Source organism: Gymnoscopelus microlampas (genome assembly GCF_963454915.1).
Source record: "Gymnoscopelus microlampas genome assembly, chromosome: 18".
Classification (NCBI taxonomy): domain Eukaryota; kingdom Metazoa; phylum Chordata; class Actinopteri; order Myctophiformes; family Myctophidae; genus Gymnoscopelus; species Gymnoscopelus microlampas.
The window spans coordinates 46,541,933-46,567,820 of record NC_139955.1 but is presented as its reverse complement, the minus strand read 5'-3'; the positions used below and the strand labels follow the sequence as shown (position 1 = coordinate 46,567,820).

General features: G+C 42.8%; 1 protein-coding gene across 1 annotated transcript; it reads right to left on the bottom strand.

Annotated features, from left to right (window-relative positions):
- Positions 1–25,484, bottom strand: LOC311065366 (nitric oxide-associated protein 1-like). The gene is made up of 12 exons (XM_084085680.1): positions 25,345–25,484; positions 23,877–24,006; positions 21,221–21,490; positions 18,895–19,133; positions 17,924–18,133; positions 15,098–15,262; positions 11,922–12,035; positions 10,479–10,570; positions 9,950–10,081; positions 5,929–6,045; positions 4,712–4,829; positions 1–3,004 (listed from the first exon to the last, which is right to left on the bottom strand). The coding sequence occupies exons 2-12, from the start codon at positions 23,942–23,944 to the stop codon at positions 2,799–2,801; spliced, it is 1,731 nt and encodes a 576-aa protein (XP_083941806.1). The 5' UTR covers positions 23,945–24,006; positions 25,345–25,484; the 3' UTR covers positions 1–2,798.
- Between the last annotated feature and the right edge of the window lie 404 nt (positions 25,485–25,888).

The following is a 25,888-nucleotide window of genomic DNA, read 5'->3' as shown; positions in this document are numbered from 1 at the left end:
GTTTTAATAATGGCATTGAAAGCTGTACAGTACACTAGATATACATATTGTTTGTATGGTGGAAATAAACAATATAAAAACCTTTCAGGATTCAAATTCAAAAATAGCGAAAGCAGTAGATCTACAAGCTCAAAACGTGTCGCGTTTTTTCAAGCTAGCAGATCTGCTGCTTTTGTGTCACGCTGTAGTAGCCTCGGAAACCCATGCCTTTTTTTTTGTTTCAAAAGAAAAAAAGCCTGGGAGAACCTTGCAGGAACGCTGGTCTTAGGACCTTGTTATCTCCTAACCAATCAGAGTGCTCCAAACCCAGGCGCTGGAATCCAGCGCCTGGGTTTGGCTCCGCCCTTCAAGACCATCGATTGGGCTCGTTCTTTCAGTCTACGCTGTAGTATGATCAAGTAGGGCATTCATTTACGAAAAGAAAACAACAAGTTAGAATATGGAGAGACGTGGACAGTAGGTGGCGACGGTGTGGCAGTAATAAACATCACTACTTCTATGGCCTATGCTGACAGCGTGTTTGCATTTCCAGAGGCTTAAGTACTATATGTCGACTCCGTGTGGTCTTAAAGTTAATTACTTTACAACATTGTTTTTCTTTTGTCTATTCTAAGGGGCCGTGTCCACAGAGAACACCTTTTGAGATGAGGAGCACTTTGGATATCTCTGCTGTCGGGCAGAAACCAACTATGTCCAAAATATTAACTTTTCAGGAAATGAAAAAAAAAGAAGGAAAAAAACACTTTTAAAACAACACAATACTGCCTCATCAAAGTTGGTATGGTGACTTTATACATTGTCATATTTACTTGAATGTGTCCTTATATTATCATTACTTTACCCAAATACAGCTCAAGTGGAGTTGGGAGGTTTTTGACCCTTGATGTGGAGATAGTTGTTTTGTCCATCATTGAATAGAATGAAGAAGTCAGACAGGGAAAAAAAACATTTGAGGATCCAATGGAGTTGGGAGGTTTAGTCAGAAACGCTTTTACATACTTTTCATTGGTTCAATATAAAACCCACACACAGACGTTCAATAGCACTATTTTATTAAAGAAAATAAAAAAGATGAAGGAGATGGGAGGTTTGTGCCCGACAGTGACAATATCGTCACGTCCATAGCGCTCACACACAGCGTGATGCCCGCACTGTTCCATCCTATCAGCCATTGAAGTGCTCTGCGTTATTAAGCACAAATATCTTTGCTGAAATATGGACTTCTCATGTAGTTACGATTCAACGTCGGCTCGTAATTTACGGGGTTCTCAGACACAGCCTGGAGGATCAAAAAAGAAGCGCAGCTTGAAACGCCCAGGAGCGTCAATGTCTGTGTTTTCCTGTTGTCGTCACGGACGATTCTCATTTTACTCGATCAGATGTGTTTGTTTTACTTTGTAACTGATAATTAACAATGCAACTGAAATGGCAACATTCATCCACTCAGCTGACAAATGACGGAGTTGTGACGATCCCACACCCGTCTACAGTACAGACTTGGGAGGACGATATGAGGAAATGGCCTAATGTAACATTCGCCAAAATGTTATTCAACTTAACCGAATCAACGGCAGTGGATGGTAACCGACAGGACGCTCTGAAATGTGCAATGGGATATCAGTATCTCCACAGCAAAAAAGTTGGTGTTGTGCTACTCCATCAACTGGATGGCTTTGTTATTTTAAGGCAAGTGTTGAACCGAGCCTGTGCATTAATAACGACCCACACAGTCCGTGGGTGTTGGTACCGGAGGATGGTGATATTGAGACGGCTGGATGTACATGTACGCGTGTCGCTGGACCTGGTCGGTCGTGCAGTCATGCAGCAGAAATCATGTTTAAGGTAGGTACCATTGCCGAAATGTATTTAAGTGGGTGATTGATCGACGTTATGGCTAAAGCAAACAATAAACCTATCCAACATGTGAAAACAGGCATTAAAGTTTCCATAATCAATGGTGGTCAAAAGACTAGCCATGGATCACACGACACGACGGTCGTCTGTCACGAACGTCATGGATGAGTGACGGCCGTCAAGTGCTTACCCCATGGCCACGGATGTTACAATTATGTGCGGGCCCGCAGAAGTACCCGTAGATTCAATAACAAGCATATTAATCCGATCGGTGCCCATTTTCTCACAGAGTTATAATATATCAGAGTGCAGTACACCTCCCAACCGACAGGGTCACGTAGTAGTGAAAGTAAATGGAAAGCAAAAGTTAGCTTTTGGGCGGGCTACAGAACAGCCAGCGGAAGAGAGCTGCTGGGGCCGTTCATAGAAGGGTGTAGCCCATATAGCAGTTACCTAGGTTTCTGTTCTTTTGGCCTTTTGCCTGTGTACGTTTCTTGAAAGTACTATTTTCATTTGGCTATTTTTGGACAGCCCTGCAATGTATATTATTGCACAAGAACGTTGGTGTTGGAGAGTTTTGGTAAATAAAAAACAGCAAAATGCATTCTTCGACGGTTGTCTAATTCTTGGAGCCTTGAGCCATCGGCCAACCTTTACATGTAGAACCAAAGAACCTCACGGGTCCATTTGGTTGGTCGTTGAAATTAAAGTGTGAGAACCACTGGTCTTATAATTGCTGGCGTGAAGTCCACATAACCAGCTCTGACAGTGTAGATACAAAAAAAAAACGGTTCCCGGAAACCAAAATGTGATGGAACCGATTCTGGTTCCTCAAATGTTGGTTCCTTCGGTTCCTTCAGGTTTCCGGATCCCAACTCTACTCACAACTCGACTCACTTCTGACTTTTCTTCTTCTTCTTCTTCTTCTGCTGGACGTTCAGTCTTTACGCCCCCTTGTGGGACATGGTGGAGTCCACCAGCGCGGGGGGCTTGGTGGTCTTGTAGGCGGCGGACTTCCTGACGCGCTCCCCCTTCACGTTGACGATGTGGGGGAGCAGAGGAGGGGTCCTCAGGCCCAGGCTGGTGCCCTGGGGACGGTGGGCCCTGAGCAGCATCTGGTCCCCTTCCACCCCGGTCACTGCAACCCAGCCTGCAGGGAGGACATCAGAAATCATCTTCATTGACACATCACAGGTTGACAGCAAGGGCCAAGGCTTGGATATTTACGATGAGACCGACACGGAAGCTTATGAATGGCCAGAGTGTGGCACTGTTTTACCCTGCGCAGTGAATGGGTTTTTTGACAAACTTTAGACTAGATTTTCTTACCGTAATAAAAATTGTCATAAATTCTATATGATTCCAGTCGCTAGTTCAAAGTCTCCTTTGAACTCCTTTGAAGGACCCCCATTTGAAAAGATATGCTAGGGACCCCCATAAGAGAAGATTTTTATGGCTCTAGCAGTGATTCTCAACCATTTTAATTTCAAGGACCCCCCAGTTTGACATGCATTAGGGCTACGGACCCCCATTTAACGGCTTTTCTATCTCTGGGACCCCAATTTATATTGTAAAATCAATGTTGATTTAACTCTGAGAGTGTACAAATGGAACCAATGGTCCATTTGGTTCCATTTGTACACTCTCTGAGTTACAGACATACTAAGGGTCCATTTGGTTACCATCTCTCATTTAGCTGGGTACCCCCTGGAACTCCCTCAAGGACCCCTGGGGGTCCCCGGACCCCACTTTGAGAACCAATGCTGTACATGATATTAGACATTAAGGTGCATAAGGTGTATCAAAGAGAAGATCAGCGCATTGTCCACCAGATTAAGGTGCAAAGAGTGTCAGCGCAGTGTCAGAACCACATAGTGTACAATTGTGTGCTTTTGTGTTTTCTATTTTTATTTAAATATATTTTAGCTGTTATGTATTGTTATGTAGTGGAGCTTCTCAGCTGAAGATTGTCTGTTAGTAGGCCTACTCTGTACCTGAGTGCCTCTAAGTCACAATAAAACTGAATCTGATCTGAATCTGAATATTGTTTTTTCCGACTTCGTCACCATCTGGTGGCCTTTTGAAACTTTTTAAAAACCTGTTGACATGTATGAAGGGAATCAGGGAAAAGTTTCATCTGAATTCATAACACCATTAACTCTTTTAATGCCGTTGACTCGATAACGCGTCAATTGCTAGTTTGTTCAGTGTGCCGTCGACGCGTTAGACGCGTTGGACGCGCGTTCATTGTTTAATCTCTGATCGCGCTATAATGTTTATTTTTCACCATCATTTTGGCTTCCTGATTCTTTGAGACTCACCCGAAACCGGATCCAGAACGGAGATTTCACTTCCGGTTCAACTTTTTTTTCCTCTGTCATTTTCGGCCAGAATAGGTAAACACACGTTTTTTCACACGGTGTAACAGACTAACAGAGACCTCCCCTTCTATTTTCTTTGGTCCGGGTGACGATCAGTCATCGTATTAGTGTATCACATCGTTTTAACGGCGATCATGGATCGTCGAAGACGTCACATCCGGTTCATGACGTAATGACTGTTTGTGTCATAGAGGGGGGGCGGGGGGGGTCATCGGGGTGATCAAGCTGTCATCTACTGCTCTCTACTGGTAGAATTGTGCTATGAGTTTGAAATTGCAGTTAGAGAATTTATTTGAATGGAAAATGACAAAATACAAAAATTTTAAAAAAACGCAAATCGCTGGCACTGGGGGAGTACTTTATGAAAATACTCTGGCAGTCAAAGAGTTAAGACACTGGTTCAGGTGTTTCTATCATCTGAATGGTCTCATCAGTGTAACAGCTCATGTATAAACAGTATTTAACATGTGTGTGACCTGCGGAGGACAGTGTGAGGTCAGCGCTGGCAGTCAGGTGACCCTGTCCCTCCAGTGTGAACTCCTCCCACACCAGAGGAGGAAAGTCCTTCATTCGCTCCTCGCCTCCCATCGGCACCTACACACACACACACACACACACACACACACTTAACGATTTAGGCATTTAGGTGGCGCTCCTATCCAGAGTGACTTAAGCAAGGTAAACACACACATAGAATGCACAGAGACAATGTAGTGTCTCAGTAAACTATAGGATCATCATCAGTCTAAACAATATACTATCAAAATAATCTGTACAAACTATAGGATACCAGGTAAACTATTAACTTAGCATCTGTTTAAATAACATGCCATCTAAAAGAAACATTGTGGTCAAGAAAAACAAGCCTTAAAACCCCCACCAACACACAACAAACACACTTAATTCAGACTTTAAGTGAAACAAAGTTATCAGGGATCCGCAATGTCAGAGATGTTGTTTCAATTCAAGACAAGACATGCAATGCTTTTGTTAGAACGTGTGTAGGGAGGCAGTGCCTTGCTCAGGGACGGTTTCTAACTACAGGTCAGAGATTATTAAACAGAAAGATTTCATTTGATAAGTGCTGCTAATACATGCTAGATGTTAAAAACACCATAAATTATGTCCAAAAACTGTTACTTTTCAGGATTCAAATTCAAAAGCATTAAAAGTAGCAGATCTACAAGCTCAAAACACGTCACTTCGCGCCAATGTTTCGAGCTTGCAGATCTGCTACTGTTGATGCTTTTGTGTGACGCTGTATTATGATCAAGCAGGGCAGGGGTCTTCAACAGGGGGCAGAGTTACTAGAGGGGGGCCGCCAAATGTTTGTGTGATATGATTTACATGAACCACTTGAACCCTACTGTAGCATCTCTACTCTGAGGAGAACTTTAGCCAAAAAATAGCCGATCTACAAGCTCACAACGCCTCGCGCTGCGAGGCGTTGTGAGCTTGTAGATCTGCTATTTTTGCCAAAGAGGTATAGGTGTAGAGGGAGAAGTTTAGTCTGAAACACAATTTTATACAATATAGAGGTGGTCCCTGCTTCATCTCTCTCTCAGCTAGGGGGTCCTTGGCCTGAAAAACGTTGAAATCTCCTGAAGTAGGGCGTTAATTTACGGGGGGGGGGGGGGAACACAAACAGTTTAAATATGGAGATATTAGGAGGTTTCTTATGTAGAGTTCTCACCCCCAGCAGACTGTGTCCGCTGTGTTTGAGGTAAACATCGTCAGCTCTCTCCAGGCTGGTGATGTGAACTGGAAGCATGTTGGAAGCAACAACACTCAACCAACACGACTTCTCACCCTGTAGAGACACGTGAGTCCCATTAAAATCAACACTCTGACTCTGTCCCAGTCAGTCAGTCAGTCAGTCAGTCAGTCAGTCAGTCAGTCAGTCAGTCAGTCAGTCAGTCAGTCAGTCAGTTTGACTACTTGATCCACATCAAATTGAGACCATGGAACCAAATAGCACGGGCAAGGCCTAACTACTTTAGCCCGAAACAAATCGGTTAAAAACAGGACAAACAAAAACATTATTAGCCTAAGACAGAACATCACATACAACACCAGAAATTGTGTTTATCTGATTACTTGCCAAGTGTGTGGATTACAGTATGTAGGAGAGACAAGCAACTCCATAGCAAATAGAATAAGCCAACATAGATACAACATTAATAATGAAAAAGATACCCATTTATTAATTGTTCAACACTTTATGACACATGGGATTGATACTATAAAAGTATGCGGCCTGGAATACAATGACCGCTGGACAATTGGACAGAGAAGATTCCATGAAAAAGAATGGATTACAAGACTTAGCACAAAATATCCAGAGGGTCTAAACTTCTAAACTGCCCAACAGAACTGAAACTATCCACATATTCTTACTAACCTAAACAATAGAGTTGATCACCTACATCAACCACAGAGTTGAGGGGGAGATCTCATTGTTGAGTTAATGAGAATATCAATGAAGGCACATTGATACCAAGAGCCATCAACATTTGGACCATCAACAGGGAGCTAATTGTCTTCCAAATTGTAGGTGTGAACATCAGAACTGTGGATATGCTAACTTGGTTCCAAAACTGTATCCTTTCAGCATCTACCCCATAGTCATAAAATATAGTGTAAACACATCTTTAAATGGAATTAAGAAATAGTTTTAATCCGAGGGTATGCGGTTACCCTGACTCAGAGATTAGACGCCTCTGCCCTGCACAGTCTGAGCCAAATCACAAAACCTTAATAACAGAAGTAGTCTAGGTAAGCTTAATTAATTGCAAAACATGACACCCCTTATTCAAAACAGATGGCGAATGCATTCTTCTCTTTATAGGGCCTACACAGGTAATAAAATTACCTGTGAGACCTTTATGAATTGAACCTCACAGTCAGCAGCAGTCAGTCAGTCAGTCAGTCCTTTATCATCACTGGGATTCAGCTGATGTCCCTTAAACCAGGGGTTCCCAACCACCGGTCCGCGGCCGGAAGTCCAAGTTTTCCCCGTCGTGAATCTATAACCTTGTGTCGCCAGGATTTTCCACAGAGCAGAGAAAAAAGTTGAGTCGGTCACATGAAGATACCAAGGATTAGTTAGTGATGTCACTGAGGCTTATAAACAGCTTAGTCCGTTCCTGTAGTGACATCACTGTTGAATCCTTGCTATCTTTATCTTTGCCTTTGTTTCAACATGTGTTGACGTGCGCCGTGCGACTACAAGCTATAGCCAATTTTGTCACGATGATGATCGACCGCGCTAATTAAACATTAGTCTCGCGTAGCCAGACAACTATTCCACAATCTCTGAATGCTATATAGAGTCTGGAACTACAACTCCCCAAATCCAAGAGAGGAAGCTGGCACTTCCGTTCACGAAAATATATTTACATTTTACTTTTTAATTTCCATTTCTGCTAAACAGCGAGCTAAATACACTTAGATGATTTGTATTTATATTAGGATAAATTTGCGCGACTGTAAAAACTAAACGGAAGTGGGGAGGACTGAGGAGGCTTCATATCCGGTTTATATTCTAATCATGATCACAGCTTCCGAGTCCCAGACTGTATGACCGGAAACATTTGAAAATTGTGGGAGGCAACAGTCTGGCCACGCGACGCGAGACTAATTAAACACTAAACAGGATTATTATTTCATGTCAACATTCAAGTACATCTATCAGAAGATGTAACTCAGGTAAAGTAATGCGTCACTCTGCAAGTTTAACCATAGAGTTAGAGTTTAACTAATGTTTTCCACCTGTCCAAAGTCATTTCTGATAGACACATATCCTTTTTTTTATCATCCTGTCCTTGTTGATATATCGCCATTTAGGTAAATGATATAACATTATGTAGTGATATAATAATATAAAAATAGCAGCCAGTGATGTGTCACTGACTGTCAGTCAACGTCAGTTAACTCCCCCCCCCCCCCCCCCTCGTTGACTAAACGGTCCCGGCACCGAACCGGGTCCAAGCACCGGGCACCATGACGGTCTGCGAAAGGTTTTTGAACGGTCAGCTGGTCCGTGGTAACAGAAAGGTTGGGAACCCCTGCCTTAAACAGTAAACTGAAGTAATTAGTAGTCCAACTAGTCCATAAAGGTCTACAAGTACTGGAGTAAGCTGAGCTTTACAACTGCAGAGTAGTTTCCGGGCTATGGTTGATGCCTACACCCCTGTCCGACCACTTCGGTCTGCCACCTCGGGGCGACTGATTGCCTCGTCACTCAAGGGTCCTTCTGGTCGATCAACACGGTCACGACTTTTTTCTGTTCTGGCCCCACTGTGGTGGAATGAACTTCCCACTGATGTCAGGACAGCAGAGTCACTGCCCATCTTTCGCCGCAGGCTGAAAACCCACCTCTTCAGGAAACACTACCCTTCCTCTTTGTCTGGCTTACTTGTTGTTAACTAGTTGTACAAACTCTTGTTTTATTTTTGTATTGTTTTATTGGATCTTGTTTAGTCGATACACTTTTTGTATTAGCTCGTGCTCATTTGATTTTGCTATTTTGTCTCATCTGTTTAAGAAAGTAGGTAGCTGATATATAGCACTTTTACCTTAGCGCTAGGTATACTCTTGGTTGCTTGTTTTTGCAGGAAATGCACTTAAAACTTCAGGTGATTAGTAGTTTCGTTCCCTACCTATGTTGAATACACTTATTGTAAGTCGCTTTGGATAAAAGCGTCTGCTAAATGACTGTAATGTAATGTAATGTAATGTAGTTCTACCCGAGTAGATATAGAACACAAGTACAGACTAGTAGGCTGCAACACGAGTAGTTCTGAGTACTGAGTATTGAGTAGTCCTAAAACAAAAGAAAAGGAAGCGCTGCCTGGGTTCAATCACAGTGGCTCAAAACAGGTGGAACAGGTAGAGTAATAGAAGCAAAGAAACCAAAGTTCTGCTTGTGGTGACTGAGGCAGACTAGGGAAAAAATACTGAGGCACTCCGTCTTCACCCATTGAGACCTGAAGCCGATTCTACATGTCTCCTAAATCTCAACAGTATTCTCAAAAACGTATGTTTCTATATCAGTGGTGCTCAATCTTTTTCATGTCAAGGACCCCCAAAATGATTATGTATTTGGCCGCGGACCCCCATCAAAATATGTTGTTCCAGGGACCCCCCCAGAAGCAAAGATTTGAGTTAAAAATGTTCGCTTTAAAAATATATATATTCAAAGATTTGCACTAATTTTCACGATTTTTCAAAAATAGCAGATCTACAAGCTCATAGCGCGGCACTCGGTGCCGCGCTATGAGCTTGTATATCTGCTATTTTTGAATAGCCCAAAGTGTAAAATAATGCTGTTTAGCTCAAATCTAAAAATGACACAGTTCCCGGTCTTAATGGGTTAAGGTGGGGGAAAAAAAGGATTTATTTTAGCAGATGAGCAAGGCAACAGCTGACCGACACGTTTTTTCCACACTTAGGTCTTCAACAGGGTTCCCTGGTCTGCCTTCACCACAACCCACAAGCAGCACTTTGGTTTCCTTTGCGTCTATTGAGTAGTCCTATAAGTACTCCCACAACTACCTATACTTGTCTACCCGTACCGAGTAGTTTTATATTAAGAAGAGAGTATTACTACGGTCTTTATTTAGTCAGTAAACCTTCCCTTGTTCAATTCAGGTTAAAAGCCCTGGAGGCAAAGAGACAGAGAGACAGACAGACAGACAGACCGACCGACCGACCTTTAAGTAGTCGATCCTCCCCACAGCTCCCAGGAACAGAGTCATCCCAGGCTTCAAGACAAAAGTCCTGGGAACGATGGCCTTAGTGGCCACGACCATCTTCACCTCCTCCTCTGTCAACAAGCTGAGCAGCTGAGACAGACAGACAGACAGACAGACAGACAGACAGACAGACAGACAGACAGACAGACAGACAGACACACAGACACACAGACAGACAGGCAGACAGACAGACAGACAGACAGACAGACACACAGACAGACAGACAGACAGACAGACAGACAGACAGAGAAACAGTCAGACCACAGACAAAGATTCATGTTATCTCTGTCTACTATGAAATGAAAACCTACTCAACAGACTACATGAAGTGTTGTGTGTACAGACTCTGTTTCACTCTATATTGTTATTTTTGCTTGGCCTCTTATTCAGTTCTTATATTCAGGCCTGTGTGAAGGTTTTATTGTGACATCATCTCTCCATATTCATTGAATGTGATGGATTATAGATTAAAGTTGATTGAACTCACATCCTGTTCCTTCATGATTCCAGGTGTGTCGTACAGCCAGTGAGCGTCTTTCAGCTCGTTGTGAGTGAACTCCACCACCGGAGCACTGGAACCTGACAATAGAAACAACAATAAACCAGAATACTGAATTAAAACAGTGTTCATGTGCACTATGGGTAGAGCAAAACTACAATTTATAATGTAGGCATGTATCAGATGCTCTTCATCCAGAGTAATCTCTCAAGACCAGATTCAGAGCTGCGCAACTGAATCTGTCGGGAGCCCCCATAGGCGGCGGGTAATGAAGGCTAGGGTAGGCTAAGCCTTCCCAAATGTTATCCTGATTTTTTTTTGAAATTGAGCAAATTATATATAATAAATGTGCGCAGCATTATTAAATTTTCATCCTGGGGCTCTGTATAAATTGGTCAATATCTAACCCTAACCCTAACCCTAAAACCGAAATAAAGTAACCAAAAAGTAACTTTATCCGCGGTAAACCCGAAAAAAATCGCGCGCGCGCGGGAGGGGGACACATGCACGCGCGCTGCGCGCGCGTGCATGTGTCCCGTATCAGCCTTCCCAAATGTTGGGCTCACCCGCCGCCTATGGGAGCCCAGTTCAGAATGTGTGAGCGTTGGCCTACAAGTGGGCGTGCCTTCAGATCAGGAAGCAGGCCGCGCTTTACCGAATCAAATGTAGTGGGTGGGATTTACATCTGTGCGTTCGCTTCCCACTGGAAACAAACCCAAAATCATTTGACAATAGCGTCCTCGGAGCCGACAAAACCACGGAAAGATATTCACATTTTAACTTGCTCTTTCATCATAGAAACAAGTGGGCTTATTAACCAAAACCATCCATGTTCTCTGGGAGAAATGGTGTTAGTGTTCTGTGTAGAAATATTGTTAGTGGGAATGAAGACATAGGCGCACCACCGGAAGTGGAAGGCTGAGGGCAGAGACCAAATGCCGGTTTCCAGTCATCGTCTGTCTATTTGTGGTCAAGTAAAAAACAAGCCTAAGTACTAAGTATTACAAAAGAACAAATGACCAAGGTGTGTCTGCATGGTCGTCATAACTAGGTCAGTCGCTCGTATCAATTGAAAACACTACCACTGCAAATAGCAAGTGTTATTTTATATTGGATACAAGCTCGGGGCTTCCATGAACAAATGTGTTTATCGTCAAAATGACACCAATGTTTCAGCAGACAGAGCCATTAAGACCTGGAACGCATATGTGTCACTTTAAATTTCTTTGGCTATGGTGCCGCGCTATGAGCTTGTAGATCTGCTATTTTTGAAAAATCGTGAAAACATATTTTTTATATTTTTTTCAAAAAAATGTTGGCTATAGTAAAGTACACACACACACACACATAGCGCTGCATGTGACCAACCAGGCGTGTTATTATGTTGTCATAATTCATAAAGTATTTAATAGGGTGTTATAGGGGACTGACCTGGTCTGCTGTCCTCTCCACTGTCCTCCTCGCTGTAGGCCAGACTGTCTGGATCAAACTCTATGAGCCGTCTGCTCCGGTCAGCCTGCACCCGAAACGTCCTGCCTACACGACCTACACACACACATAAACACACACACACACACACACACACACACACACACACACACACACACACACACACACACACACACACACTCAACAACACAATACTGGCATGTGCTTTACACGTGTTTTAATAGTAGGGGTGTAACAAACAAAAAAAGGCATGGGTTTCCGAGGCTAGTAGGGGTGTAACAATCAGGGTTCAAGACTAAGGGAATTCCGACGTCCCGGGGAGGTAAAAATATGTATTTGCTGGGACGCAGACTGGGGTAAGATTTATTTTTTTGAGCCAACTGTGCATATTACTCACTGCTCAAACGGTGCACAAACTCATGGCACGAGAGCAGAGACCACTGCACGAGACATAGACATGTTTATATAACGATTAATCAAAGTTACCACAGGCAGTACTGATCATCCTCCTCAGGCACAACTTTAGTTGCAAACATGTCCTAAGACATTGTTTCTCAAAGTGGGGTCCGGGGACCCCCAGGGGTACTTGAGGGGGTTCCAGGGGGTCCCCAGCTAAATGATGGATAGGAACCAAATGGACCCTTATGGGTCTGTAACTCTGAGAGTGTACAAATGGAACCAAATGGACCCGTTAGGGTCCATTTGGTTCCATTTGTACACTCTCAGAGTTAAATTAACTCATTCGATGCCATGCTCATTTTTGAATTTTGGCTCTGAGTGCCACAGCCAAAATTCATTGTAAAAAAAAAAGTGCTTAGGAAGCGAGATACAGCCTTTTTAAGTTATAGGTTAAACAAGGAGTGGATGGAGCAGCAAATCTTCAAATCATCATATCTTGGGTTCTGAACATGTTTTTTTTTTATTTTGATTTTTTTTTTTCATGACGTCTTTGACGCCTTCTGGCGCTCAGGGCGTCAGGCCACATGACGTCTTCTTTTGGCACTGACGTCTTCTTTTGGCACTCAATGAGTTAACATTGATTTTACAATATGAATTGGGGTCCCAGAGATAGAGATGCGATTAATTGGGGGTCCGTAGCTTAATGCATGTCAAACTGGGGGTCCTTGAAGTTAAAATGGTTGAGAATCACTGCTAGACAGCCGTAAAAATCTTCTCTTATGGGGGTTTTTGATTGATTGATTGATTGATTGATTGATTGATTGATTGATTGATGTACTTTATTTAGTAAGACATGAGAACAGTACATGGCAGTACATAACAGTACATGGAAGTACAAATTCGCAATACAAGGTCTACTAAACTGGATAGCTCAGTTAAGCACGTAGCTTGTTTAAGATGAGATCCCCATGCACACAAATCATGTTGACATATAAGAGACAGACAGATATACACACTACTATACAGAATGTCATACAATCAGTTTACAGGTTACTGGTATGAAGTATGAAGGGTGAAAAATATGTACAAAAAAGAAAGAGAGTGGGGGGGGGGTAGGTTAGGTTAGGACATGGGGTAGGTTAGGACTTGGACAGGGGCCATTTTTGAATTGCAGCCTCCTGAAGGTGTATCTTTAGGGCATTTTTGAAAGTAAGTAGGGTTTTACACTCCTTTACTCCTTTTGGTAGGGCATTCCACATTTTAGATGAATAGCATGAGAAAGAGTTCATTCCCTTTGTTGTGCCAAATCTGGGTTGAACAGGTTTGTGGGTCCCTGGCTTATCTTTTCAAATGGGGGTCCGCGGGCTAATAAGTGTCAATTTGGGGGTCCTTGACATGAAAAAGTTTGAGAACCACTGTCCTAAGAGGTTTCACTTTGGGACGGTTATTTTGGGACGGTTATTTTGGGATGGCGGAGGAAAAAGTGTGGAGCCCTGGTAACAATACCGAACCAAATGGCCCATACCGAACAGAACCGAACGAACTAAAATACAGAGTTTCCATAGTGACATATTAAGCTGGTGCACCATACCCAGTCCCAACACCAACACTTATCAGTGGAGTGTTCTCATATCAACGTCCTTAATGGTGAGCCGTGAAAAGGCTTCTACAGTCCCTTTTTTTTTTACCAACTTTGAACTTTGTTTTATTCGTAGATTAACGCCTTACTTGGTCATAATAGAGCGTCACACAAAAGTATAAAAAGTAGCAGATCTGCAAGCTTGAAACCCGACGCGTTTTGAGCTTGTAGATCTGCTACTTTTTGAATTTGAATCTTGCAAAGTAACAGTTTTGGACACCTGACAGAGACGATCTTAGTTAGGGCATTATTTGACTTTTCTGATGAGGACATAATGAGACTCAGAGTCTCTCTCTCTCTCTCGCTCTCCCCCCCCCCCCCCCCCCCCCCCCCCGCATGGGACATTACTTTTTCAAACAACCACGGACTACTTTTTTTCGCCGATAAAGTATAGTTTTGGACCGGACCGCAACGGAGGGGCGCAGTCTCAAGCGAACTAGAGCCACGAGAGACACCACCGAGCGCGAGAGTTGCCGTGCCGAACGTTGCAAAGTTGGCTTGTGCCTACTCAGCCCCGTCTGAGTTATGTACCGATTAACCTCACATCACCAGTCTTTCCACCTCGGAGGAAAGCCTGGTCTGCGTTACTAAAGACCCATATGATCCGGTCTAGGCCACGCCTACTGAAAAAAAAAAAGAAAAAAGAATCCTCTTTCCGGATTCTGCCCATCCGGTTTTACGGTGCCGCTTTGTTTTGGTTCCCCAATCCCTATTTAAATGGAATGGAATTTCCCCGTGGGATAATACCGACGCTAAATAGTCTCCGGATAGTGCACGCACATTTACATTTAAAAAATAAGCTAAACTATGCCGCATCAAGGATTTTATTAGCACGGACCTATATTGGGGTGAGACGTCTTTCCGGTTCTGCCAATCCGGCCACTTTTTTTTTTAACTTCCGCTCCCGACCGGATCATATACCCGTATATTGGAATGCTGCCCAGGCTATGTACCGATAGGCACAGAATCGTAAATGATGTTTGTGGGGACTGCGTTTGCCCCAACTGCCACTCAAAAGTGACTACTGGCCAATCACAGCGCGTCTTTCCCGGGACTTACCCAGCTCTCAACTTCGGGTCCACAACCTCAGTGCATTAACATAGCTCTCTCTCTCTCTTACCCACTAAGTATCCCTGTTTGCTGAAGTGCTGCAGCCTCTTCAGCTCTTCGGGCGAGAGGTCGCCCTCTGTCTGTGAGGAGGCCGTCTGCAGCCTCTCCTGTCTCCTGAACATCCGGTATGGAGTGGGGTTGATGATGGGGAACTTCAGCAGGTTCAGGGTGGTCCCTGGGTCAACAACACACAGAGAAGAGCTGTTATCCAGAGGTAAACAATGGGTCCATTGCTGCATCTCATAAGAACAAGATCAGAACCAACAGCAGAAGCTCTGCATGGGAAACAAGTTCACACACTAGACTGTTGGTTCTCAAAGTGGGGTCCAGGGACCCCCAGGGGTACTTGAGGGGGTTCCAGGGGGTCCCCAGCTAAATGATGGACAGGAACCAAATGGACCCATATGGGTCTGTAACTCTGAGAGTGTACAAATGGAACCAAATGGACCCTAACGGGTCCATTTGGTTCCATTTTGAACCAAATGGACCCTAACGGGTCCATTTGGTTCCATTTGTACACTCTCAGAGTTAAATTAACATTGATTTTACAATATGAATTGGGGTCCCAGAGGTATAAATGTCATTAAATCGGGGTCTGTAGGCTAATGCATGTCAAACTGGGGGGTCCTTGAAATTAAAATGGTTGAGAATCACTGCTAGAGCCGTACAAATCTTGGGGGGTCCCTGGCATATCTATTCAAATGGGGGTCCGCGGGCTAATAAGTGTCAATTTGGGGGTCCTTGACATGAAAAAGTTTGAGAACCACTGCTTGGTGGAATCGTTGCTCTCCGGCAGAAACCTTGTATTCACCCGTTTCCTTGGCTGTGTGTTTTCCACTTCCTGTCGATTTGATCCAATGAAATCCAATGAAACTGGTCAGATGACCAATGATATCCAATGAAATGGACAGGAAGTGGAAAACACACAGCCTAGGACACAGGTGAATAGAATGCGTTTCCTTTGCTTGATGTTATAGGCAACGCGAGGCAATGTATTACAACAACAAGGCAATTCAATGTGCTTTACACAAAATATCAGGCAAAGGAAACACATTATAAAAGACATTAGCCCATTGAGACCTGAAGCCGATTCTACATGTCTCCTAAATCTCAACAGTATTCTGAAAAACTTATGTTTCTATATCAGTGGTGCTCTATCTTTTTCATGGCAAGGACCCCAAAATGATATGTATTTGGCCGCGGACCCCCATCAAAATATATTGTTCCATGGACCCCCCAGAAGCAAAGATTTGAGTTAAAAATTTTCGCTTTAAAAATATATATATTCAAAGATTTGCACACATTTTCACGAATTTTCAAAAATAGCAGATCTACAAGCTCATAGCGCGGCACCGGCTATGAGCTTGTAGATCTGCTATTTTTGAATAGCCCAAAGTGTAAAATAATGCTTTTTAGCTCAAATCTAAAAACGACACAGTTCCAGGACTTAATGGGTTAGGACTACAATCAAACAAAAGTAAAAATAACAATTGCGTAACTTTTTATAAAAGTTAAACAATACGATATTGTCAAACTCCGATTCCAATATCAACCGAAACAACACATGCAGGCTTTTTTTCACCAAAACTAAATGTCAGGTAACAACATCACATACAGTATCTCCTACAAGGCTTTCCAAATATTTACATTCTGAAATGCTGAAGCCTGCAGCAGTTCAAATAATAAATACAAATCAACAGAGTACAGAAGTCCTGACGTCACTCGTTCATCCCCTGGTTCGTAAAGTAATGTCTCTATGGTGAATAACATTGGGTCATCTTAGAATCGTCTCATATAAGAATTGTGGTCCAAAAATAAACAAACTGTCTCGGCGATATTGTCAGGGAGGAGGTTCTGTATCGTTTATGATAGTCAGTCACTTATATTTGATAAAGTCTGTTTCTGGCGAAAATTTAACTAATTCGGCGGAAGTAACATTATCGTTTTCTCACCGTCAGTTGATGCTTCATATCCATAAGAGTCAAACCGCCGGGGTCATGAGTTTATTTTTGTAAGACAGTTCTTATTTGACGCGATATTAAACACGTCTATGGGGATTCAGAACGGGGTGTGGAAAACCGCGAACCAGGTAGGATGTGTAAACTACGTCAGACTTCGGTGCTCTATACCGATATTCTCAAATCTAAAGTTTTCTATTTTCTATGTGTGGAGTTTGCATGTTCTCGCCGTGTCTCCTAGGGTAGTTGATACCCTCACAAAAACATGCAGTAATCCTGGTCGCTATACCGCCTCGCCCATGACAGCCGGGGCGCCTGATGGGGGGGAAAGGAACTGGTTGGAATAACGTGTTCCTTCCACGTGCTGCGTCCTACCAGGGAACTCCCCCCTGTCAGGTGACAAGAAGGTCAGTTGGCTCTCATGCACTGAAGGAAGCATGAGCTCGGCCCTGGCCTCCCCAGGCTGTGGGGGACTGGTGTAGGGCTGGTGTAGGGCTGGTGTAGGGCTGGTGTAGCGCCCAGGATCACTTAGGAAATTGGCACCGGGTGAAAAAAATGGGTTACAAAAATTGCGGGATAAAAATTATTAGAAAAAAAAATAATAATCTAAAGTTTTCATGTTAATATCGGCCTATAATATTGAGGGGACGATATCATCGGCCATCTCTAGTTGCAGTCAGTGTGTGTGCGTGTGCGTTTGTTTGTTTGTTTGTTTGTTTGTTTGTTTGTTTGTTTGTTTGTTTGTTTGTTTGTTTGTTTGTGTGTGTGTGTGTGTGTCTGTGTCTGTGTCTGTGTGTGTGTGTGTGTGTGTGTGTGTGTGTGTGTGTGTGTGTGTCTGTGTCTGTCTCTCTCTCTCTCTCTCTCTCTCTCTCTCTCACCAGGCCAGGGTGAGATGGTGGCCTTGTGGATGACCTCAGAGCCTTTCGTTTTGCAGTAGTCAGAGTCCAGCAGCGTGTTGAACAGGGTGGACTTCCCCGCGTTGGCCGTGCCCACCAGGAACACGTCCCCCTGGTACTTCCAGGACCTCTGCAGGCTGGAGATCAGGTTCTCCACGCCGTAGCCCGTCTTGGCGCTGATCAGGTGGACGTCTTTAAAAAAAAAGAAAAAGGGAGGGGAAGGCGGGGGCGGGGCACATGGAATAATCCATTAAGACCTGAGGCGATTCTTAACACATTTACTGCCAATCCCGAGATATCTCGGGACATTAAATCCACCCGTTACCCGCGGATACCGAGATATCTCGGGATCGTCTTTTTTATTTTATGTGGAAAAAATGTTTTTTGGTACCATCCTTGATTTTTTTTTTCCCCCATGACGCTTCCGACCCATCCTATGAGAACATTTCCGACAACCGTTTCCGGTTCGTTTTTTATCTTGAAAAAACGTTTTTTCCCTGGTTTTGGCTAAAGATCATGGTTTTCACACGGTTTAAAAAACGAATGGTAAGCTCCGGTTGTATTTTCTTTTCTTTGATCGACGAACGGTTATCCTCTTTGTGTTTAAAAACGATCTGATAGCCGATCGGAGGCTCAGCTAATCTAAGATGGCCGGTGGGGAAGGCCGGAAATCACGTCACAGCCAAAATGGATATGACGTTTGCAGCCTGTTTTAGCCACTGATACCACAGAAGAAGAAAAAGAAAGAAAAGCCTAAACATTATGAGGGCTCGTACGTCCGTCGTTGCTGTTTATAAACACCATCCGATGGCGGATTTTAATGGATATAAAATGTTTGTGAACGGTTCAAAAAGCTATAAAACTCAAATCGCTGGCAGTGGGTGAGTACCTTATGAATAAACTCTGGCGGTGAATGTGTTAATGTGTTAAATATCCTCATGTTGAATCCATACCTTTCACGTTGTCTCCCAGCCCGGCCTGGCTGCAGTACTGGGTCAGCTGGCGGCGGATCCTCTGCAGGTAGTTGGGGGCGTCGGCGGGCAGCAGGTCCACCTTGTTGCCCAGGACCACCACGTGTTTGTTCCGGCCCACCAGGCCCAGCGGGTCCGGCACCACGGAGTCCGGGAGGTCCAGGAGGTCCACGATCAACAGGACCAGAGCTTTGTGGGACTTGATCCCACTGACCACGTTCCTGCAGTTATAGAGACGTACCCATTAAAGACGGGGGTGCCGTGATTTCCCTCCCCCTAAAACATGATCATCAGGTATTATGGTTATAATAGGAGGAAGATTTTTTTCAAAAAAGTATACAGAAATTGTTAAAATTATGTTTTTATGTGGACACGCCTCCAGTTCATTAAGTATACCTGGTTCTCACCTTAGCACCTCCTCCACCACCTTAGCACCACCCACCTGTCCTAGTCCCTCCTCCTCCTCCTCATGCCCACACCTGTTGTGTTATGATAATGAGGGGGAGGGTATGTTTTCACTGTGTCACTAAAGCGCTGTTTTTCTATTGGCACGTCTGACCCTTAAGGTTTCAGCCTCCAGGAAGAAACTCAAAATAGTCAGAGAAGACATAAAACACCATAAAACCACCACCAGGGGGCTTAATGAAGTTCTATCAACCTCATAGACACATGAAAAACAGAAAAAGTGCAAAACCATGGCACCACCTCTTTAACATTTTTGCCTTCCTGCGATACCGATTCTGACGATACCCATAACTACCGTGTAACGAACCGATACCAGTGTGTAATTTAAGCCAATATTTTTATACTTTGGCTGTTCAAAAGTAGCAGATATACAAGCTCATAGCGCTGCGAGCTTGTACTGTAGATCTGCCTTTTTTTTTTTTTTTGGGTGAAAATCTTTGTGTACTGACAAGAAAGAGTTTTGTTCCAGGTGTCCCTGTACCTTAACACATTAGCTGCCAAAGACGTATATATACGTCTTTTAATTTTTTAATTATCAAAAAAATTTTTTTTTTTTTTTTGCATTTTTTTATAATTTCAACCCTTGTCGAATTATGAACAGATTAGGAGCTAAAAATGTTCGAAGATTTGCTGCTCCATTCACTTCAATGTTAAAATTCAAACGGACAAACAATTCACTTTGTTTTTTGGTTTAAAACTACTGCTTTTGAGCTATATTGAAACATCAACCAAACATGTCAACGAGGTCAAAATGACCTCGTTGACATTTGTGAAACCACACCTGAATCTCATCTGTGATTAGAAACCATCTGGGGATCAATCATACTGGAGGAAAAAAATCTGTGGCTACGCGAACAGGTACCAAAAACATGGCAAAACCCTGGCAGGCAACAGCTAAAAATCTGAAAAAACTCTGGCAGGCAATGTGTTAACCCCAGAAGCAAAGATTTGAGTAAAAAATGTAGTTTAAAAAAGTATATATATATATTCACAGATTCAAATATATTATATATATAAGATTTTTTTTCTACAACTATGAGCTTGTATATCTGCTATTTTTTAACTCATTCACTGCCAGAATTATTTCTGGCGCGTTTGAACACTGCCATATTTTTCATTGAAAAAAAAAAAGTACTCAGGAGCCGAGATACAGAATTTTTAAGTTTTAAGTTAACAAGGAAGTGGATGGGAGTCTATATCTTCGAAAAATCATATCTCCTTGGTCTTTGGGTCAAAAAAAAAAAAAAAAAACTAAAAAAAAAAAAAAAAAAAAAGAAATATTTTTTATTTTTTTTATTTTTTAAAAAGTCGTTTTAGTCGTTCTAGGCAGGCATGGCTTATGGACAGAAGTCGTTTTAGTCGTTCTAGGCAGGGAATGAGTTAATAGCCAAAGTATAAAATAATGGTTATAGGCTATAGCTAAAAATCTAAATCCGTTCCCGGATTGAATGCGTTGAACAAATCTGGGACACTGGTTCTCGAGGGGGGGGGGGGGGTCTAGATGTATAAAACAATCATTTGAAACTGGCAGATCTACAAGCTCACAATGTGTCACGATTGTGAGCTGGTAGATCGGCCATTTTCAAATGGCCTGTATAGAGCTGAAGTGGTTAATGTGTGTTTTGCGATAATAATCAAAGTCTAAAAAGTAACTAGTAACTAAAGTTTTCAAATAATTGTAGTGGAGTAAAAGTACAATATATTCCTCTGAGATGTAGTGGAGTAGAAGTAAAAATACTGAAAACTGGAAATACTCCAGTAAAGTAAAAAATACCTCAAAATTGTACCTAAAGTACAGAAGTAAATGTACTTTGTTACTTTACACCACAAAAACAACTCTAACCTGTAGTCCTCTTTAGACATCTTGACCTCCAGCGCCTTCTTGTGGTGGGTGAGGAGGTAGCAGCGTTGGCACACGGCGTTCCTCAGGCCGCCGCCCTCCTCCTCCTGGGCCAGGGGCTTGAACTTCTCTGAGGGCATGTACCCGGCCGTGTGCTGGTCACTGCAGTGGAGCACGGCGCCGCAGCCCGAGCAGCACGTAGAGCTGGCCGGCTCGTCCAGGTCCGGCGTGCCGAACACCTTCTGCTCTCCTCTGGCCTTCACGTTCTTCCTCCTTATTATAACCCATTAAGACCAGGAACACATCTCTGTCATTTTAACATTTAACACATTGGGTGCCAAAACCGTATATATACTTCTTTTGAAAAACTGATGTTTTTTTTTTCTTCACAGCACCAGGAGATATGATTCTTCGAAGATTTAGACTTTAATCCACTTCCTGGTTAACTTATGACTTCAAACGCCTGTATCTCGGCTCCTGTGTACTTTTTTTTTTACAATGTATTTTTGACTATTTTCAACTGGCTGCAACTATGGAACGGATTACCGAATGTTTTAAAAAATGTTCCCCCGATTGTACGAGACCTCTATGTGTGTAATGAGGGGATCACCGTGAGGACGGTGATCACTGAAAACATTTTGTGACTACTTGAAAAAGGTTCAAAAATGGTTACAAATCCAGGCACTCAACGTACACTTTTTTAATAAAACTCTGGCACCCCAAGTGTTAAGAAGGATCTGTGTCATTTTTTTAGATTTCTTTGGCTATTCAAAAATAGCAGATCTACAAGCTCGTAGTGCGGCACCAAGTGCCACGCTATGAGCTTGTAGATCTGCTATTTTCTTTTTTATCGTGGAAACTTTGTGCAAAACTTTGAATATGCGTTTTAAGACGAACATTTTTAACTCCCGATCTGTGCCTTGGTGGGGTCCCTGGAACAACATATTTTGAGATTGGAGTCCGTGCCCAAATACATATCATTTTGGGTGGTCCTTGACCTGGAGGAGTTTGAGAACCACTGATATAGAAACATACGTTTTTCAGAAAACTGTTAGGATTTAGAAGACATATGTAAAATTTCCCAGAAGCAAAGATTTGAGTTACAAATGTTTGCTTTAAAAAATATATATATTCAAAGATTTGCACACATTTTCATGATTTAAAAAAAATACTTTCTGGCCTTGACGGCCCATACATCCAAACAGAAAAGTCCTTTCTGATTGTATTAAACAACGTTAAACTCACCAACATGGCAGCTGTACGGAAAGCTTGAATTATCCTCTTTCTATCTGCAAGGTTTTTGTTTCATAAAAATCCACCGTAAACATTATTATGAGCTGCTTTCTGTCAATACATTCCGTGCAGGTGATTATTTTTAGGGGTCAGAGTTTGGAAGTGCTTGTTTTCGCTTTAATCCCTAGATACCTGATCAAATCGACAGGAAGTGACGCCCACAACGCCCTAGGAAACGTGTGGATAGGTTGAAGATGAATCTATCATTAACCCTGCTGCTAAAACCTTCCCACAATCTCCAAGTGAAGGGGATTTTCAGTGGTTGTCCATGATAGCGGCCTGGCATCCTCGCTGTACAGTTTACAGTAATAGTAATCTAATAATAAAGTAATACATAAGTAAACCAATAATCTAATAACTAATACATACGTAAACCAAGAACCTATCATCAGCCTTTACATTGAAACTATACACACTATATGATGCCAGGTCAACAATGACCACCTGTCTACATCAGTGGTTCTCAAACGTTTTCATGTCAAGGACCCCCAAATTGACACTTATTACCCCACGGACCCCCATTTGAAAAGATATGCCAGGGACCCCAATAAGAGAAGGTTTACGGCTCTCTAGCAGTGATTCTCAACCATTTTAATTTCAAGGACTCCCAGTTTAACATGCATTAGGGCTACAGACCCCCATTTAATGGCATTTATACCTCTGGGACCCCAATTGATATTGTATAATCAATGTTAATTTAACTCTGAGAGTGTTCCATTTGTAGTTTCAATGTACATACCATATATATTATATATATATATATATATTATATTTTATATTATAATGTTTAGACAGATGCTAGGTTCTTGGTTTACCTATGATCCTAGATTACTGCGGCACAACACTGTCTCTCTGCATTTGATGTATGTGTTTACTGTAAATCGCTCTGGATTAAGAGCGTTTACTAAATGCCTACATTGTCATTGTAAATAGTAATCATCTCAACAGCTCCTCTCAGTCGCTTAAACAAGAGGTGACCGCTGGGCTTCCTCTGTAGCTGCCCCCAAAACTCTGTCTGGAATAGTCTCCCGTCCCACATTAAGTCATGACCCACTATTATAGACGTTATTAAATCAAGTCTATGGACCCACCTCCTCTCCCTCGCTTTTAGTTCTGTGTGAGGACGCTCCATGGCTTGTGTCCACTCTGTCCTTCCACTACATGAAGTTTAATGTGTTTTTAACTCTTTTTTTGTTTTTGGTTGTATCTACTTGACTGTGAGTTACTTGTTTCTAATGTTGCTTTTATATGGCTGTCATGTTGCTGCTGGTCATCCTTGATTGGACAGCACTTTAGGTTAACGGCTGTTGTTTTTAAATATGAATAAAAGATGACTTGACTTCTCAGATAAACACACTTTTCCCACCTGTCCTGGTTGAGGGGCCATGGTGGGGGTGGGGTTGGGTCGAGCCAGATGTTCCTCCTCCTCCACATAGTCCAGGAACACAAACTGCTCCTCTCTCTGTGGGTCCACCATGGAGGTGTAGCTGTTAGGGCTGCAAGACATGACCTCAACTCAGCATCACTATTACTTTCAAAAGTGTGTCTCCATTACGATGAATGCGTCTCAATGTGACATGGAGGGAGGCTTTGCTTTCTCCCTCCATTCAAAACACAACAAGCAAGCATGGATTAACGCGACTACAGAGTACTACCGTCTACTGCTACTACTGTCTAAAGGAAAGAAAGAATATAATAGAACTGAGTGGGGAAAAAACAAGGGTGGCTAGACAGTGTGACAGAAGATTATGTACACAAAGAAACGGCACAGACTGACGCAGAATTTACGGCAGGGCTTCCAACACTCCTGTATCCTGCAGGACAGGAGTCTCCTGGATTTCAACCACGTCTCCTGACAATATCCTGGATTGTCATTTCTCCTGGACTTGTATGCCATCATACAGAGATGTTAACTTTTAAGTAATGAATGGTTATTATTAAAGATGGGTCTTATTGCTTCAGTCACCAAAACACATGAAATAACATCTTCTACTCTGTTAAAACGTTTAGTTTTCTGCCAACAAAAATAACTCCTTGATTCTTACAGTCTAAATATTTTGTTACTGTTGATCATTGTAATGCAGTCAGAGTCTGTTACTTCTGTGGAACAGTTAATAACAAACACTGTAAGCTTTGTTGTAAACCCTTTCCAGTGAAAGTGTAAAATGATTATTTTGCAATGTTGACAATGCAATGTTATGTATTGGTGTGTGGGCTGTGTGAGGGTGCTTTTTGGGGGCTGGCTAGTGGCCACACCCCCCCAAAATCTCCTGGATTCTGACAGTACAATGTTGGCAGCCCTGACTTACGGTAGAATCCATGATGTAAATCAATGGTTCTCAACCTTTTCAGGCCACGACCCCCCAAAATAAACATATTTGAACTGGGGACCCCCCATTTTCTTTGACTCCGTTCCACAGATAAATATTGTGCAAACAGCCGATCTACGAGCTCACAGAGCTTGTAGATCGGCTATTCTCACAATTTTTGTCTCTTTCTTATATTATTTGTCAATTTGGCCAATGTTTTATACTAGTTTATTGATTACTTTTGTCGTTGCTTTTTTTAGGTATTAAAACGGTCTTAAAAGTCCTTAAATTGTCACTTCACTGTCATCTGGGGACCCCCCAACATCATGTGGGGACCCCCCAACATCATGAGGGGACCCCCCCCCCCCCAAAAAAGGACCCCCCCCCCCAAAAAAAAAAAAAATTATGTTGAGAACCACTGATGTAAACAACACAAGGTGAAATCCACAAGAACAGTGAGAAGCAGCACAGAAGCCAGGGAGCTTGTAGATATCCTCATGTTTGGGTTCATTGCCCACACAGTACCTCCTGTTCTTGTCCACAGCTCTGCGGACGGTGGTGTAGCACCTCCTGGAGCCCCCGGTCCTCCTCCTCCAGCCTCCTCCCAGAGCGGCCTAATGTAGGACAGTGTGCCCGGGGACAGAGGCAGGAGGCCGGGGAGGCTGTCTGCTGTGTGTGTGGGTCAGAGACCAGGCAGACACACAGCGTCTCAGTGAGGAGAGCTGCTCCACAAGCGGAGCTCGTATTAAAGTGAACATAATGTTTATAATAAAGAGTACATCTTAAATTAACACTGTGTAACTCAGACAGATTAATCTGTCTGAGTTAAACATTGAGAAGAATGTCAACAAACACACGCGCTGCAGGGGGCCGCCATCTTGTTTCCTGGTCGGATATGACGTGTTGAGGGTTGACAACGTAATGACGTAAGGCTAACGTGAGGTTGTTTTTTTTTCCCACACGTTTTTGAAGGAAGAACGTTTATTTTATTGTATTAACAAAAACAGGAATGACTTCCATCGTTAATATAACAATAATACAATCTGAAATGAATATTTTTCATAAACTG